This window comes from Triticum dicoccoides, chromosome 2A, assembly GCF_002162155.2.
Source record: "Triticum dicoccoides isolate Atlit2015 ecotype Zavitan chromosome 2A, WEW_v2.0, whole genome shotgun sequence".
NCBI lineage: Eukaryota > Viridiplantae > Streptophyta > Magnoliopsida > Poales > Poaceae > Triticum > Triticum dicoccoides.
This window is the reverse complement of record NC_041382.1, coordinates 59,163,807-59,178,836: the sequence shown is the minus strand read 5'-3', so window position 1 is coordinate 59,178,836 and position 15,030 is coordinate 59,163,807. Positions and strand designations below refer to the sequence as shown.

Genomic DNA, 15,030 nt, shown 5'->3' with positions numbered 1-15,030 from the left:
AAAACTGGTCACCCTAGGTCAAAACCGGGTCAACAGGGAGGGGAGGGTTGAATCCTGACCGGTTTTGAGACTTGGGGTTGTAATTTAGACGGTATTAAAGTTCAAGGTTGTAAATTAGACTAGGATAAGAGTTCAGGGTTGAAATATGCACTTCTCTCATTTATATATATGCATAACGTGTACAATATGTAAAATCGTAAAATACCAGCAAAAGAAAAAGAATTAAATGGAAAACACAAAATTAAAGGAAAAAAGAAATCATGAATCCAAACCCCCGCAAAAATTTTAGTACCGGTTGGTGTTACCAACCGGTACTAAAGGGCTCCCCGCCCCTGGCGCTGGCTTGTGTCACGTGGTGGCCCTTTAGTGGCAGTTCGTGCAAAACCGATACTAAAGGGGGGACCTTTAGTCCCCACCCTTTAGTGCCGGTTACAGAATCGACACTAAAGGCCCTTACGAACCGGTGCTATAGCCCGGTTCTGCACTAGTGGGATTGCAACAAGGAAATACAATTATCAAAGAGCAATTATCATAATTAAATTCCTTAAAATCCAAAATAGTGGGTTCATTGCTATGCAAAGTTTTGACCTCACTACTGCTGGATGCTGCTAACGCGACACTACGATCGGAGACCCTTCGAGAAACTATGTGCGATGCCATAATCGCAAACGGTGCTGTATGAAAACCGTCAGAAATGTGTAAAACGTTTGCAATGACGGATGCATCAAACACGGTTCAGGTTTTAGTTGCGTGTGTGATGAAGGGCATACGGTTCAGTTCAATAAACTGTTTGCGATGAGGAGGAACAAAAGAAATGGGCAGATAGATGGAGGCGTGTGTGATACACAGCATATGGTTCACTCAGATGAACTATTTGTGATTAGGCAACACAAAAGAAACGGTTAGCCAGATCAAAGGTATGTGCGATATACGTCATGTGGTTCACTCGGATGAATTGTTTGCGTTGAGACATGAGAACAGAAACGGTTCAACTTAACAAGATGTGTGTAATACGCGACAAACAGGTCTGTAATCAGAAATGTGTCTGAAGACCGATAAGAACACAGACGGTTGTTGCTAGTAAGACGTGTGTGTTGTGCGATGGGATTGCATACAGAACAACAACATATGTATATACACACACTTATAAGGACATGCTTGCATAACCAAATTAAACATCCACTTACATATGTGGCTACTACAACCATGGCATTTGCACACACCAAAGTAAACTATTACATGCATAATTACATAAATGGCTACTACACACATGACATTTCCACACACTCCAATAAAGTAAACTATATATTACATGCATGATTAACTAGCATAAACGATCATCTACTTGTTGTGACGCTTGCTCTTCTTGTGGCTCGATCCGGGCTCATCGATCTGGGTAACGAGGCACTTCCTCATGTCAACAATCCGCCTGTGCATCTCGTAGCATGTGTACATGCTCTTGGCCGCGAACCAGAGGTGAGGTTCATCCATTTGCCGCATCTAGGCCTTGTGCCAGGATACGGGACTTGTTCTCTGGGCATCCTGCTTCATCTTTTCATAGTAGGGGTCGATGATGGCTGAGGCGAGTTCGACCAGGGAGTCCTGCTTCGTGCTGCCCTAGACCCTGTAGTGGTCACGGATTTCGATAAGGTTCTTGCAGGCCAAGCTCGTAACACTGAGCGCTTTTACATTGTCTTTGGTATCCACCGTGGCGAACTTGTAGTCGGTGCTGTTGACAAACCTGTTGAACGGTCGCAAGGCCCTGTGGCCATGCAGTAGTGGTAGATGAGGACATGATGACGCACGCACAACTGAGCGATGGCAACCTTCTGATCTATGCCAGGACAACCGGCGGTGTACTGGAGGTCGATGCCGACCACCTTGTACTTGTCTCCAGCAAGCAACTACTCAACGTTGTTGATGTAGTCGTCCACCACGTCCGGGTCGATGGTGTACACCACCGAGAGATCTGTCTCCCTCGCACGAGTCTCCACTCTATGCTCGTCGAACTCCATTGAAGCGTCGCCGGACATCCCCTCTCTATGTGTCGTCGTGGGTGTGCTTGTTGTGTTGTGGGGCGTGATTGAAAGGTTGAAGAGACTAAGGTTATAATGGCCGCGGGAATTAAAGGGGAAACCGGACGGCTAGGAATATCGGCAGGCCCTGATGGCAGTTCTAATTTGCAGCGTGTAACTCCGTCGTGCCGCACGTAACTGCATCGCGTGGCAACGCGCGCGGCGCAACCGCATGCATATGGGGCCCCCGACAAGATTGTGCGCACGCCCAACCACTGGCAGAGCACGCGCGGAGGGACATGAGAAGAGCGCTCCGCGTTCGCCTCAAGGAAAAGCTATCCACAAGCCGAGCACGCCGACGGACACGAGCAGAGCGCGCCAAGGGACGCGACCGAGCGCGCCACGGCGCCTAACAGCGAGCACAGCGCGCTGCGGCGCCTAACGGCGAGCAGAGCTTGCCGAGGGACGCGAGCAGAGGACAACACAGTGATACATAGCAAATAAGACGAACTGTGCGAGCGATGTCGGAGACATCAAGCACGAATCAGATTAGAGTTGCGTGTGCGATACATGGCAGACAGTTGATCCATCAGAGTTGTTTGTGATGGAATAAGCCGTGTGTGTTGTGGGCAAATGCTTGCTGGTGTATAATCTTAAATTTAACCAAAAAAAGTGTTAATGCATGTTACAAAAATTGTATAGCTGGAAACTATGTTCAAACCAGGACGGGGGTATGGTAGGTAATTAAATCGCAAACGTTTTTTATTAACTGTATGTGTACGTGTTCTATCGTCCTCCTCTCACACGTCTTGTCACCCCGCTGCCGCAGACGACTTACAGTGCTAGCTTGCGCAGCGTGCAGGGGCGTTCTTTTGGCCAAACGATGGTGCCAATGAATCGTCGGTGAGCCTGTTCCCATGCAACCTGGTAGGTTCCCGCGCAAACTTCCCGCTCGACTCGGTGAAATCCCCCAAAATCCCAATGCTTACCGGCCTGCTATAAAAATCCTCATGGCCGGTGAGTCATGCATCGCATTTTTCCCTCCCTCCCAGTAGCTTATCTCGTCTGCTTCTTCCACAATCGCCAATGGCACCGGTCCATCATCGTCGCTCAGCCACTCCGCCATCATCAGAGGACAGCTCCAGCTGGGAGGCTACACCGCGGCGGCGGCGCAGTCCCCGGCGTAGTGTGGTGCGCGTGGCGTCCCTGTTGGATGTGCGCAGAACACCCACCACCCGCTCCGCCACCGTAGCCCGAAGGCGGAAGGTGGCCGCCATGGCCGCCACCCCACTGCTGGCCACCGTGGCCATCACCCGCTCCGCCACCGCGGCCCGAAGGCGGGAGGTGGTGATCGTGGCCGCCACCCCATTGTCGGCCACCGTGGCCGCCAGCCCACCGTCAACCGCCGGGATCATCACCCGCTCCGCCACCGCCGCCCGAAGGAGGGGGCGGAGGTGGAGCCCGCATGTGTGTCAGCGACCTTGCGCCCTACATCGAGTTCCTGTGGGAAGAGGAGGAGCGCCTCGTCGAGCACGCAAAGAGCCTTACCGCGGCCGTGGCCGCAGCACACGCCGACGCAGAGGCGAGGAATCAGGAGATCTATGAGCAGTCCGGCCGCTTCGAGAGGGATCGTCTGGAGCGGCAGTGGGCGTTCGAGCTGGCGAGCGTCACTGAACGTGCAGCAGCGGCAGGCACCGTATTGCATTTGTCCAGCTCGTCGGTAGGCTCCTCCTCCTCCTCTGCCTCTTACTGAGCGCGCTCGGCAGAGGAGAGACTGCCGGAAGTAGCACAAAGCCCCTCCGTGGTAGTAGTAGTATTTAGGGGCTATTTTGTTCAGTTCATCTCACTATAGATGTGTGGTTGAACTGTACAACGTACTTAAAATTAGCTAGTATATATAGTTGAACTAGCTATTTCAGTACATGGTTAGCAACAATTGGGGGATGATTTCTAGCTTAATTACTGAATTTTAGTTGCAAAAATTACATAGTGCTAATGATTTCTAGCTGCATTTTTTGACAAATCGCAGTGTTATAAGGATTAACAAATGGCAACGTTACTAGATCAACAAATGTAAATCTTTCCAATTTGACAAATGGCAACATACCCAATATGACAGATGCAAATCTTACCAAATTGTTTGTACATGGTTGCACATGGGTTATTCAGAACAACCGTTTGCATTGAAGGAATGCATAAATCCTGCGCTGCTCTCACTTTGCATACGGGTGTTCTATCTAAATCGTTTGCGATCAAGAGCTACAGAAATCCTGCTCGACCCATTTTCTCTTGGCTTCCTGGGGAAGCTGTCGGTTTGCATACGGGTGTTCTAACTAAAACGTCTGTGATGCGTGTTTTATATTTAAAAAGCGAATTAAACTGTGGCTTGGGCGCCATTAATGAAGAGGACGCGAGCAAGGCGGGTAGCCATGGAAATCAAAGGACTCGCTTCCAAGTGAGCTTGCGCAGCGTACTGCTCGCATGCTTCCCGGTGAGCCTACGCACTCGAGGACAGTTTGCACGCCTCTCGGTCAGCCTGCGCACCGGACGGCGCTCGCACGCCTCCCATTCAGTCAAGGTCAAGCAGCTGTCCGCACGGCACTTCCTATAGTGATTAAAACCAAGACATGTGGCGTCACATGAATGGTTAACAGAATTTTGGATTTACTAGAATTTAAAAATCAGGCATCTCAATGTTTTGCCGGCAATCAACAGTTCTCCGGTGTTTGAAATTCATGCCCATTTATTTCATGGGACCTAAGCATGCACCCAAGGACACAGATTTGATTTTTTAACCAATTTATATGCATTAGAGCATGTGCATGTAGTTCAAATTTGAATTATGCACATAAAATGCATTGAAAACTCAGTTAATGCATAAAAATGTCCAAACGAACCCCGAAAAATCACAAAAATTCACACAACACTCCTATTTGTTCTATGTTGAGACGAGAAAAAAAATTTGAAAGCAATAAGAGGTAATGGATACCGTTTCGTCCCCAAAGGTGGAACGTTCCCTACCGAAAACCATCATGCCTGTTGTGAGAAGCTGCGGTTTGTGAGAAGTATATACCTAAACCTGCCCCATATGGGACAAAATTTATACTATGACATGTTGATGCCGCTCCATGATAGCATGCCAAGTTTCATGAATTTCAGACGAGTTTTGGATTAATAAAATTTAAAAACCATGCATCTCAATATTTTGCCGGCAATCAACGGTGCCCCGGTGTTTGAAATTCATGCTCATTTCTTGCATGGGACCTAAGCATGCACCCAAGGACACATATTTGATTTTTCAACCAATTTATATGTACTAGAGTATGTGCATGTAGTTCAAATTTAAATTATGCACATAAAATGCATTGAAAACTCAGTTAATGCATAAAAATGTCGAAACGAACCCCGAAAAATCACAAAAATTCACACAACACTCCTGTTGTTCTATGTTGATGCGAGAAATTTTTTTAAAGCAATAAGAGGCAATGGATATCGTTTCGTCCCCAAAGGTGGGACGTTTCCTATCAAAAACCATCATGCTTGTTGTGGGAAGCTCCGGTTTGTGAGAAGCATATAACCAAACCTGCTCATATGAGACAAAATTTGTATCACGGCATATTGATCCCGCTCCATGATAGCATGCCAAATTTTATGAATTTCAGACAACTTTTGAATTTACTAGAATTTAAAACCAGACATCTCAATGTTTTACCGGCAATTAACGGTGCCCCGGTGTTTGAAATTCATTCCCCGTCCATTATTTTGATTAGGAGGTGTACATGTTGCGGAGAATTGTGAACGCGTACGAGACAAAATGTGTGAATACAAATCTTCTAAACTTGTATGAATTTTTTTTACCCTGCCCACTTTCCATGGCCGGTTCATCCATGTATTTTCCATGCCCGGTTCGACTGAAAAAGAAGACCAAAACCGGTCCCGACTCACGAACGGATCTACCGACAGCCGTCATCCTCCTCCAGCAATCCCCATGTGCTCTCTGCCCCGCTCCGCCTGATCCCACTCCCAGCACCTGGACCCCTCCCCCTGCTCGTCCGCGCCCCATTCACCCACATCCGCCACCGTCCTCCATGCCCTGCCCCCCGGTGTGCCTGACGACCCGATTCCTCGCCAACGAACTCCTCCTCCTCGGTTCCACACTTCTCGGATCCTCGTCGCCCCGGCCGAGCAGAAACCGGAGCCCTGCCGCAGATCCGCAGGGAGGAGGAGCCGAGGAGGGAGAAGAATGGACGCCCCGTCGGTGGCGCTCTACAACCAGCTCAAGGTAACAAGAATGCCCTCGCGCCGCGTGTGATGTTGGGTGCGGCATTTCGTCGACCACCCTGCGGCTGCCGGTGCTGTGGCGGGTTCAGTTCAGACCTTCTTTGCCCCTTTGTTCCTCGCCAAGGGTGCTTTAGGAGTTACTCCCTCCGTCCCATAATATAAGAACGTTTTTGACACTAGTGTAGTGTCAAAAACGTTCTTATGTTATGGGACGGAGGGAGTACAACGGTTCTTGTGGTGGGGAGTTGTTGGATCACGTCGCTGTCTGCTTATTATTCGCAGTCCTTTTTTGTTTTGGATAATACTACGTAGATGATAATACAATTGACAGTTAGCGCATTCTGGCAGGGCCTTGCGTAGTGCTTAGCTTACCAGTTACGGCATATGCAAAAAATCCACATTTTGATAGGTTTCTTGGTGAGGTGCTGGTCAAATCAAGTCAATTAAAATGTTCTCTGAAGGTCCTGAATGCATGCCATTATTGAGATTTACATGATGTAGAAATATTCGCATGATTCAGTAAGTTTGTTGGTGTTGTGACGCTATTGACTATGCTCAAGCCTGGAGATGTTTGGTATGACTAGATGGGATTTCTGTTTTTGCGTTTTCTTTGAGTGAGTTACAGAGAAATTTCCTTTTGAGTGCTGTGTTTCTGCCTCTTGGATGACAGTAAAATTGCTTTTGGGAGCTCATCTCATGTCCTTGGTTTGTCGTCATATGAATGAATGATACTAGCAGCGTGATCACATCTCAAGACGTCATATATGCGAGAACTGACCCCTCTGATTCTGCACCAGGCTGCCCAACCATTCTTCTTGTTAGCTGGGCCCAATGTGATCGAATCAGAGGAACATGTCATGAAGATGGCCAAACACATCAAAGCCATCACAACCAAGTAAACAACCAATCACCATACTTCTGTTTACTCTTGGGCGAAACTAAACCCGTTTTTTTTTTCTCTCCATGGCAGGCTTGGGGTGCCTCTTGTGTTCAAATCAAGCTTTGATAAAGCAAACCGTACATCGTCGAAATCCTTCCGTGGTCCTGGTCTGGAACAAGGCCTAAAGGTCTGACAAAATAATATTAGACCTTTTGTCTCTTCCGTATCTAACCTTTCTACCTTGCTATATCAGATCCTTGAAAAGGTGAAGGCTGCATATGACCTTCCAGTGGTCACCGACGTGCATGAAAGCTGCCAGGTATCCATTTGATTCTTTTAATCCTGTAAGTAAGGACACTCTTCTCTGTTTTGCTAGCAAATTCTGCTGTGTCACTCGCTTAATATTTCTGCAAATTTAGCTGAGTCCATTAATTATGTTTCCTTTCTATGAAATGTTACTGTACCACAGGTACCGTTACTTTTTTGTACATTTGAATGTGACATGTCTGAATTTAAAATATCTTTGTTTGAATATATTGCTAGGCTTTTTGTGTTGAATTTGTACTGCTACATGTGTTTATTGTATCCTTTGAATCCAAATTCTTGGATTGTGTGTCCTTTGCTCTGAAGTGTAAAGCAAAGATGCTTTCTAACTAATTCACTAAATCAGTGCGAAGCTGTTGGAAGAGTTGCTGATATTATACAGATTCCAGCTTTCCTCTGTCGCCAGGTACAACTTTAATGTATGCATGTTTCTGGGAAAACTGCAGTACTACTAGCTATCAAGCATGAATCTTCTTTAATATCTCGTTCAACATGCCTAATATAAGTATCTATGCCAACAGACTGACCTTCTAGTGGCTGCGGCTAAGACTGGGAAAATTATCAATATCAAGAAAGGACAATTCTGTGCCCCGTCTGTAAGTTGCATTTCTATCTGGCAGTCTTCACAAAATTTGAATGTAGCACCCCATTTTTTGATTCTTATAAGGTGCGTTTGAGTTGGCACCTCGACAAAATTAAACTTTAACCATAAATTTCTTCTCCAATATATTGTTTGTACCTATCAAGAAAATTATGACAGCGTGAAAAGCACATTTAGACACGGGGCATATTTACTAAACCTTTCTATTGTTTGACTATCTATTGGTCAAACATTAGAAAGATAGAATCTCATGTTTCATGGGCGCTTCATACAAATCAAAAAGGGGTACTATTGTTGCCACTATCTGCGTTATTGCTGGTGCCATTGTCTGTTTTAGCGTTAGCCTAAAAAACTCATGCTTAGTTTGTTCAATAATGTCCTTTGTATTTCACATCATGTGGTTTCTTTCTCTATGAGATTGAATGGTCATGCAAAGTTGAAGCTAATTGCACTTGCTTGGACCTTTTATTCTACTCTTTATTAATCCAACATTAGAAACCAACATGATGCCTAACTAACTATGTAAAACAAGCTATCAGTTCCAGTTTAGTCTGTCACTGTTCTGAATTGTCATTTCTCTTCAGAAGTTCGGCTAGCCATTGTTCAAGATGTAGCTTTCTGTATCCGTATACCAATTACATGCTTGTGCTACTTAACTAGATATTTTTTCAATGGAAAATGTTGCGCCCAGCATCTAGTTAAGTTGCACATTTGTTGAAGTGATCCTGTATGGCTGTACCTTAACAGGTTATGGCCAACTCTGCGGAGAAAATTAGACTTGCTGGAAATCATAATGTGATGGTCTGTGAGCGAGGCACCATGTTTGGCTACAGTTAAGTCATCTTTTCGCCTTTTTTTGTACTGCCTGCTTCAGAAGTAAATAAATAAGAGAAAACACATAATATCATATTACATTATAGGCTATGTAATTATCACGAAACATATTGTACTGACTAGGATATCCTGCTCTTTTTGGACACTCGGATATGATGTGGCATGGGGAATAATGATTGTTGTGATTGAGCAGCTAGATAAAGAGAAAATACATGAAAAGGTGAAATCTGAGGGCTAACTAGCTCTTCAAATGTCTCTGTGTCCCTAGCCATTTAACATTTTAGCGTGTTTGAATGAATTTACTAATAGTAGTAGTAGTACTAGTACATACTACTAGTCAGGTTGGGGCACCATGCAGTGCAGCTGCCATAAAACAAAGTGAGCAATACAACCATTTGCCCGTTTTCCTTATTCAGGTTAAAGGAGAATCAGGCATTAGTCTTCCTGCAACAAGCAACTTATGTTCATGGTTTCCTTGTAGAAGATAACTGATTTAGCAATATCTTCCTTTGTTTTCATTGCACACACAGATGATCTAATTGTTGATCCAAGGAACTTTGAGTGGCTGAGGGAAACAAATTGCCCAGTTGTAAGTATTATCACCTTACTTTTGTCCACAATTGCACAATCACATATTCAGCATGTTTCTAGTCATGAAAAGCTCTGTCTAGGTTATCATTGGCGTTCGGCCACAATAGAAAAAGGTTATCATTGGTGAAATTGGGCATATCGGGATGTCCGGTATTCATGATGGCGTGATATTTGCAATAAAAATAGTATTAACCTATTTTTCAACATTGGAGCTCTATTATATAATGAAGATAGTTGTTTTTTATTGTCAATTAATTGATTAAGCATTGAGTTATTTTTCTCTCTCGGGGCACATTTGCCTTAATATGGCAGATGTCTAGCTTTTGTGCTATTTTCTGTTGTTATTACTCGATAATGGATCTGGGTTGTTTATTTAGACATGAACCAGATGATTGCGTTTTCTATAGCTGAATTGTACATTGAATTCTTGATTTGTGTATTCTCAAATATCATGTTATGTGGTAACTTATTCCATTGAATTCTCGATTTGTGTATTCTCAAATATCATGTACCATGAACAATGACATAGATCGGTGACAGAGAAGTATCCATTTTCAGGTAGCTGACGTAACACATGCTCTACAACAACCAGCTGGGAAAAAGGTATAATCACCTATTTCCAATCTGCCTCTCTTGGTTTAGGGTAATTGTCCTCGCAGACATTTTTGCTCAACCTTAAGAAAATTATTCTTTTCTTTCTTTTCCCCTTTGTCAGAGTCATGTCATTTGTGAATAAAATCAACATCAAGGGAATCATCATGATCTTTAAATGTTGCCAATAGTTTACATGGAAACTTGCAGCAGTTGACCAGATTTTACATGGCATGTGAACTTACTCCCTTCTGTCTTAAAGAAGATGACATTTTAGACGTCTACGCTGTGTTCATAACATAATTTTGCTACTTAATTTCTACTATAGTATTGCTAAATTTAATTGTTACGTTATGGAAGTATTTTCTGATACCAATCTGTAAATATGATTTCTCACATATCCAATCGAATCATATGTTTTAAACAAATTGGTGGTGAAAGTTTTAAAAGCTTGATGAAAACTATGTCCCAGACACCATACTTATAATGGACTGGGAGGGTATGATACGTGGCAGTGTTCCAACCTGATCCATCACTGTATATTTCTGCAACCATGATCCATGGCCAAAGCTCAAAAACCATGGTGTGATATCTAAGCAATTCAGACTTTTTGGGTTATTTTTATTTTGGTTCTTCTGTGTAGCCATCTCCTAAGATAGTGTGATCAACTAGTAAAACATTGATGACCAAATTAAACCTCTTCCAAACTAACTATCTTTTGAGGATTTTAATTTTGCTCAACCGGGCATACTTGACTCTGTTTTGCAAGCTTGATGGTGGTGGGGTCGCAAGTGGGGGCTTACGAGAACTCATACCATGCATCGCAAGGACTGCTGTTGCAGTTGGTGTTGATGGTATTTTCATGGAGGTAGGTCGATGAAACTATCATGTTGCTTTTTGCTCGTTGTACCTTTCATTTTAGTTATGATCCATTAGAGATACAACAATATTTGTAAGATTATTTTCACAATCCTATGACAGGTACATGATGATCCCCTGAATTCACCATGTGACGGGCCAACTCAATGGGTAACCTCTCCATCACCGTTGAGACATTTTCAACCCATGATGTGTGATGATATGCTCACTTATTACTACTGTTGTGCACATTGCTTTGTAGCCATTGCGCAATTTGGAGGAGCTGTTAGAAGAATTGATTGCGATCGCTGTAAGTTAGACATCCTTGCTTGGGTATAGTGAGGCCAAATCTCTCTCTAAGCGCTCACCATTTTTCTTTTTCTCTTTGTGCGAAGCGAGTCACCAAAGGAAAGAAGCCACTCAAGATGATTTGGCAGTGGGTAGCAATAGGAATAACTTTGTCGTTACCAATTGGTTTCACCAATATGGTCGTGTCCAGGCGAGTTGCTCTTTATATGCGGTACTTTCATTTACCGTTGGCTTAAGCTTTGTTGGATTGCCTGCATGTATTAGTTTCTTTTGAAGTGTAGCATAGCAGCCACAGATTCCTGGTTTGAATCACTCTGTCTCAGAGTCAATCCGAAAGAATTCGACTTTTGATTTGTGGTGTTTCAGTTGGAGCACATTTTTCGAAATCGGACAGCTTGGTAAAGAAACACTCGCGGTTGCATGAGCATGATGATAGCAGCTTCCTCTATTTATCGCTGGTGATAAAACTGGTACAGTTGCGAACAATGCTAAATACATAAATTCTCCTTTTAAAATCATAATGCCTAGAGCTTTTCTTGCAAATACAAATGGATTTGATGATTAGGGGACCGAACAAACCCCGAGTATATTAGAACTTTAGAAGAAGATGAATCTACTCCGAGGTAACGGCAGAACATAGAAACGCAAGGAATAAGTGTTCAGCAGGAATGTTGGAAATTTGAATGGCCTTTCTAGCAACAGTTCACTACACAATAATCTTACAAGTTAATTTACCTCTTATGCTTGTTCAGAAAAGAAAAACCGCTTATGTTACTGCTTTTGTCTACTGGTACTGCTTTTCTTGGTGAGTATTTGGCTTTGCTCCAATAGTTTTTCCTCCTTGAAATTGAAAGCCTTCACCATATTGTAATAAACCTGAAGTGAAGCACCCAACTTACTCCCAGTTCTGAAGAAAGTTTTGACATTTCAGATATTTTGAATTGCAATTACCTTGCGAGTTCCCGATGTACAGCCCATGATCGACAAGTTTCAGTTTCATGCTATCCTGTCCCTTTCCCTTGGTGCATGCATACTTGACCCACATCACCTATGCTACAATGGAAAAAGAATTAGGCCCTGTTCGGCAGCTCTCCACTCCACGGCTCAGCTCCTGGAGCGGCCGGAGCGGAGCGGCGCCGTAGCCTATTTTTCTGGAGTCATCAAAGTGACGCTCCGCCGGCTCCCGTATTTTGAGGAGCTGGATGACTGCCGAACAGGCACTTAGGCTCTGTTCGGCAACTCTCCGCTCCACGGCTCAGCTCCTGGAGCGGCAGCTCCTGGAGCGGCCGGAGCGGAGCGGCGCCGTAGCCTATTTTATCGGAGTCATCAAAGTGACGCTCCGCTGGCTCCCATATTTTGAGGAGTTGGATGACTGCCGAACAGGCACTTAGTCTGGTTGCAACATTAGAAGCTATTCCTTTGGTCTAGAGAACCATCAGCTATCCTCAAGCATTGGATTTCTGTTCAACATACTCCTATGCTGACCAACTGCTTCAAATGCTTATCCATCTCGTTTCCCCTGTTTAGCCAAAGGATCGGTTATGCATTCGTCAACAAGAAGCTCCCTATGATCCAGCAATAGTGCCCAAAGGTATTCTCGTATCAGTATAAGCCTTTCAGGCCCTAAATTATCGGATGTCATATGGTTCTTGACAAAGGTAAATCTTTCCTATCCGAATCTTGAAAGGATAACCAGATCCTTGCGATCCCACTGATCTCCTCCCCGAGTCGCCTCCCCCGGCGGCGGCGGGGAAACCCTAGCCGCGCCGCCGCGGCCCCCTCCCCACCTCGTCCCATCTCCTCGCTGCCGCCAGAGGCAGCCGCCGGACAAGCCCGGGGCGCCAAGGATGGTGGCGGCGGGGTCTCGGTTGCCCTACTTCTGCATGGGGAACCCCGGATTTGGAGTGGCGGCTTCATTGGCAAGGCACGACCAGCTAGCAGCCGTGCGGGCGGTGGATCTGGTGTCCCGGCCACGTGGGCGGCGGGATCCGGTGGTCGTCGACAGGCGGCGGCGGCTTCTGCGGCGGCCGGTGCGCGCGATCTGGCGCCTCCCCTCCTCCTCTGTTCGGCATGCGGGCCAGCCTGGTCAGGCCGCGCTTCCTCTTGGTCGCCGGTTCTGTACAGGAGGCGCTACTGGTGGCAGAGATCTAGTTCGGGTGAAATCACTGGCCGGCCATGACCGGCCGCGCCGGCGGCGACGCCTGAGGGCGCCGTTTCCCTCCTTGGAGGCGTCGGTGAATTATCAAACTAATAGTTGTTAGCATCAACTTATTCCACTTAAGTAACAAAATCAATCTTTACTGAGCAGTATAGAAAAATAAAATAAAATGGCCACAGAAAATGAATCAACATTTTACATGCCATTTAGATCAAAAGGAAAAATAAACAACCTTCAAACTTATAAACTATCTAGCTAATCCATTGTATATAGCATCACCTCCAAAATTTGCAGGAGCCCCCAATCAATTTGTTAAACACCTCTGCCGCCACCCACTTGGATTTCGTCCTTGCTGGACAGTTGTCATCTTCCACTGATCACATGCTCAATGTTTGCTTAAAAGAAAGGAATTCATGTTCAAGCTTGGTGCCTCCAATATCTCCAAAATGATTCATGTTCTATATTAGCAAAGTTGATCTTCCATATGGCCTTCCCCTTGCAACCCTGAGAAGTAGCCATCCAAGTGAAGGTGGTACAATGCACATACCAACAACAATTATAGCCGCCAGGAGCGCTAAACCGAGCACGTAGGACAATCCTAAAAAAGTAACAACCTCCACAGAAGGAAGATGAAGGTTAACTCCCTTTTCTGTAATTGTTGGCGCACCTGCACATAAACACACGGTTTAACTTGTATTGAGACTGGCTAGTGAGTTCGTTAGGTTTTGTTGGAGCAGCTTGGATAAACTATTAATCAAGGCAAGCGAGAACTGATTTGGCCTAGAATTGTATAGAATATTCACTTAGAGAGAAAAGTCCATTTTAGCTAAGAAAGGGAGAAATATAAAATAGGAACTTCCAGCTGATTGTTTCTTTTCCATTAAGGAATCCAGCTTAGCCCCCACTATTAGCTAGAAGCTCATATATTCAACTCGGTACTATACAAATCAGTGATAGAAACTCCTCTACATATCTTGTACATACTTGTATGCAATTAGCATCTGTAAGCACTCATGGAGATAAGGTTTGCATAGAAAAAATTGAACTGAATATGAAATGATTAGGATGAATGCCAACAAACTGAGCTAACATAGCTCAGTTTTCTACCACTTCACGGAACTTGGTATCGCAGAGCTCACATGTTCCTGCTACAAGTGAAGGGAAACTAAAAGCTACAGATTACACATTAGTATATTTGCTACACAGGCCCAAATATAATCTTTCATTACTTCTTTCTTGCATTCAGGTGGCCCCCCATCCATGTCTATGAAATGGTGTTTTATATCACATCCCTTGAACAGTTTGAACAGAGCCCCAGAGGGGAGGGAAGCACCTTGAACCGAATGAGGAGAGATTTGCAGGGGACATTAAGCGTGAGATTAAGGGACAATTAGCATTAGTCCAACGTTAATTGTTACAAACATGAAGCGTATGGCTGAGATTGTTTAGATTCCAGAGACAATGGTGCTTTCTATAGGGGTAGTGATATTTGTTGTACTAAGATTTCCTCTTTCTAATATCCAAGATCAGAAACATTCAATTCAATACTCATGTGCATCTCCAGCGACAATGATGCAACGTTACACTA

General features: G+C 44.6%; 1 protein-coding gene across 2 annotated transcripts; it reads left to right on the top strand.

Annotated features, from left to right (window-relative positions):
- Window positions 1-5,954: 5,954 nt before the first annotated feature.
- Window positions 5,955-15,030, top strand: LOC119353213 (2-dehydro-3-deoxyphosphooctonate aldolase-like). 2 transcript variants are annotated; one of them, XM_037619810.1, is made up of 15 exons: window positions 5,955-6,297; window positions 7,094-7,191; window positions 7,267-7,363; window positions 7,430-7,495; window positions 7,847-7,906; window positions 8,022-8,096; window positions 8,849-8,933; window positions 9,466-9,524; window positions 10,085-10,129; window positions 10,887-10,985; window positions 11,099-11,146; window positions 11,238-11,285; window positions 11,371-11,474; window positions 11,651-11,754; window positions 14,689-14,802. In XM_037619810.1, the coding sequence occupies exons 1-14, from the start codon at window positions 6,259-6,261 to the stop codon at window positions 11,706-11,708; spliced, it is 981 nt and encodes a 326-aa protein (XP_037475707.1). In that variant the 5' UTR covers window positions 5,955-6,258; the 3' UTR covers window positions 11,709-11,754; window positions 14,689-14,802. The 2 variants fall into 2 exon arrangements, with proteins under 2 accessions (XP_037475707.1, XP_037475706.1); XM_037619809.1 differs by lacking the exon at window positions 11,651-11,754 and having other exon boundaries at window positions 14,689-15,030.

Coding starts and splice junctions, on each gene's coding strand:
- LOC119353213 (XM_037619809.1), top strand. CDS start 6,259: ATGGACGCCCCGTCGGTGGCGCTCTACAACCAGCTCAAG. Junction 8,934..9,465: donor AGGCACCATGTTTGGCTACA/GTTAAGTCATCT, acceptor TTGCACACACAG/ATGATCTAATTGTTGATCCA. Junction 10,130..10,886: donor AACAACCAGCTGGGAAAAAG/GTATAATCACCT, acceptor CTGTTTTGCAAG/CTTGATGGTGGTGGGGTCGC.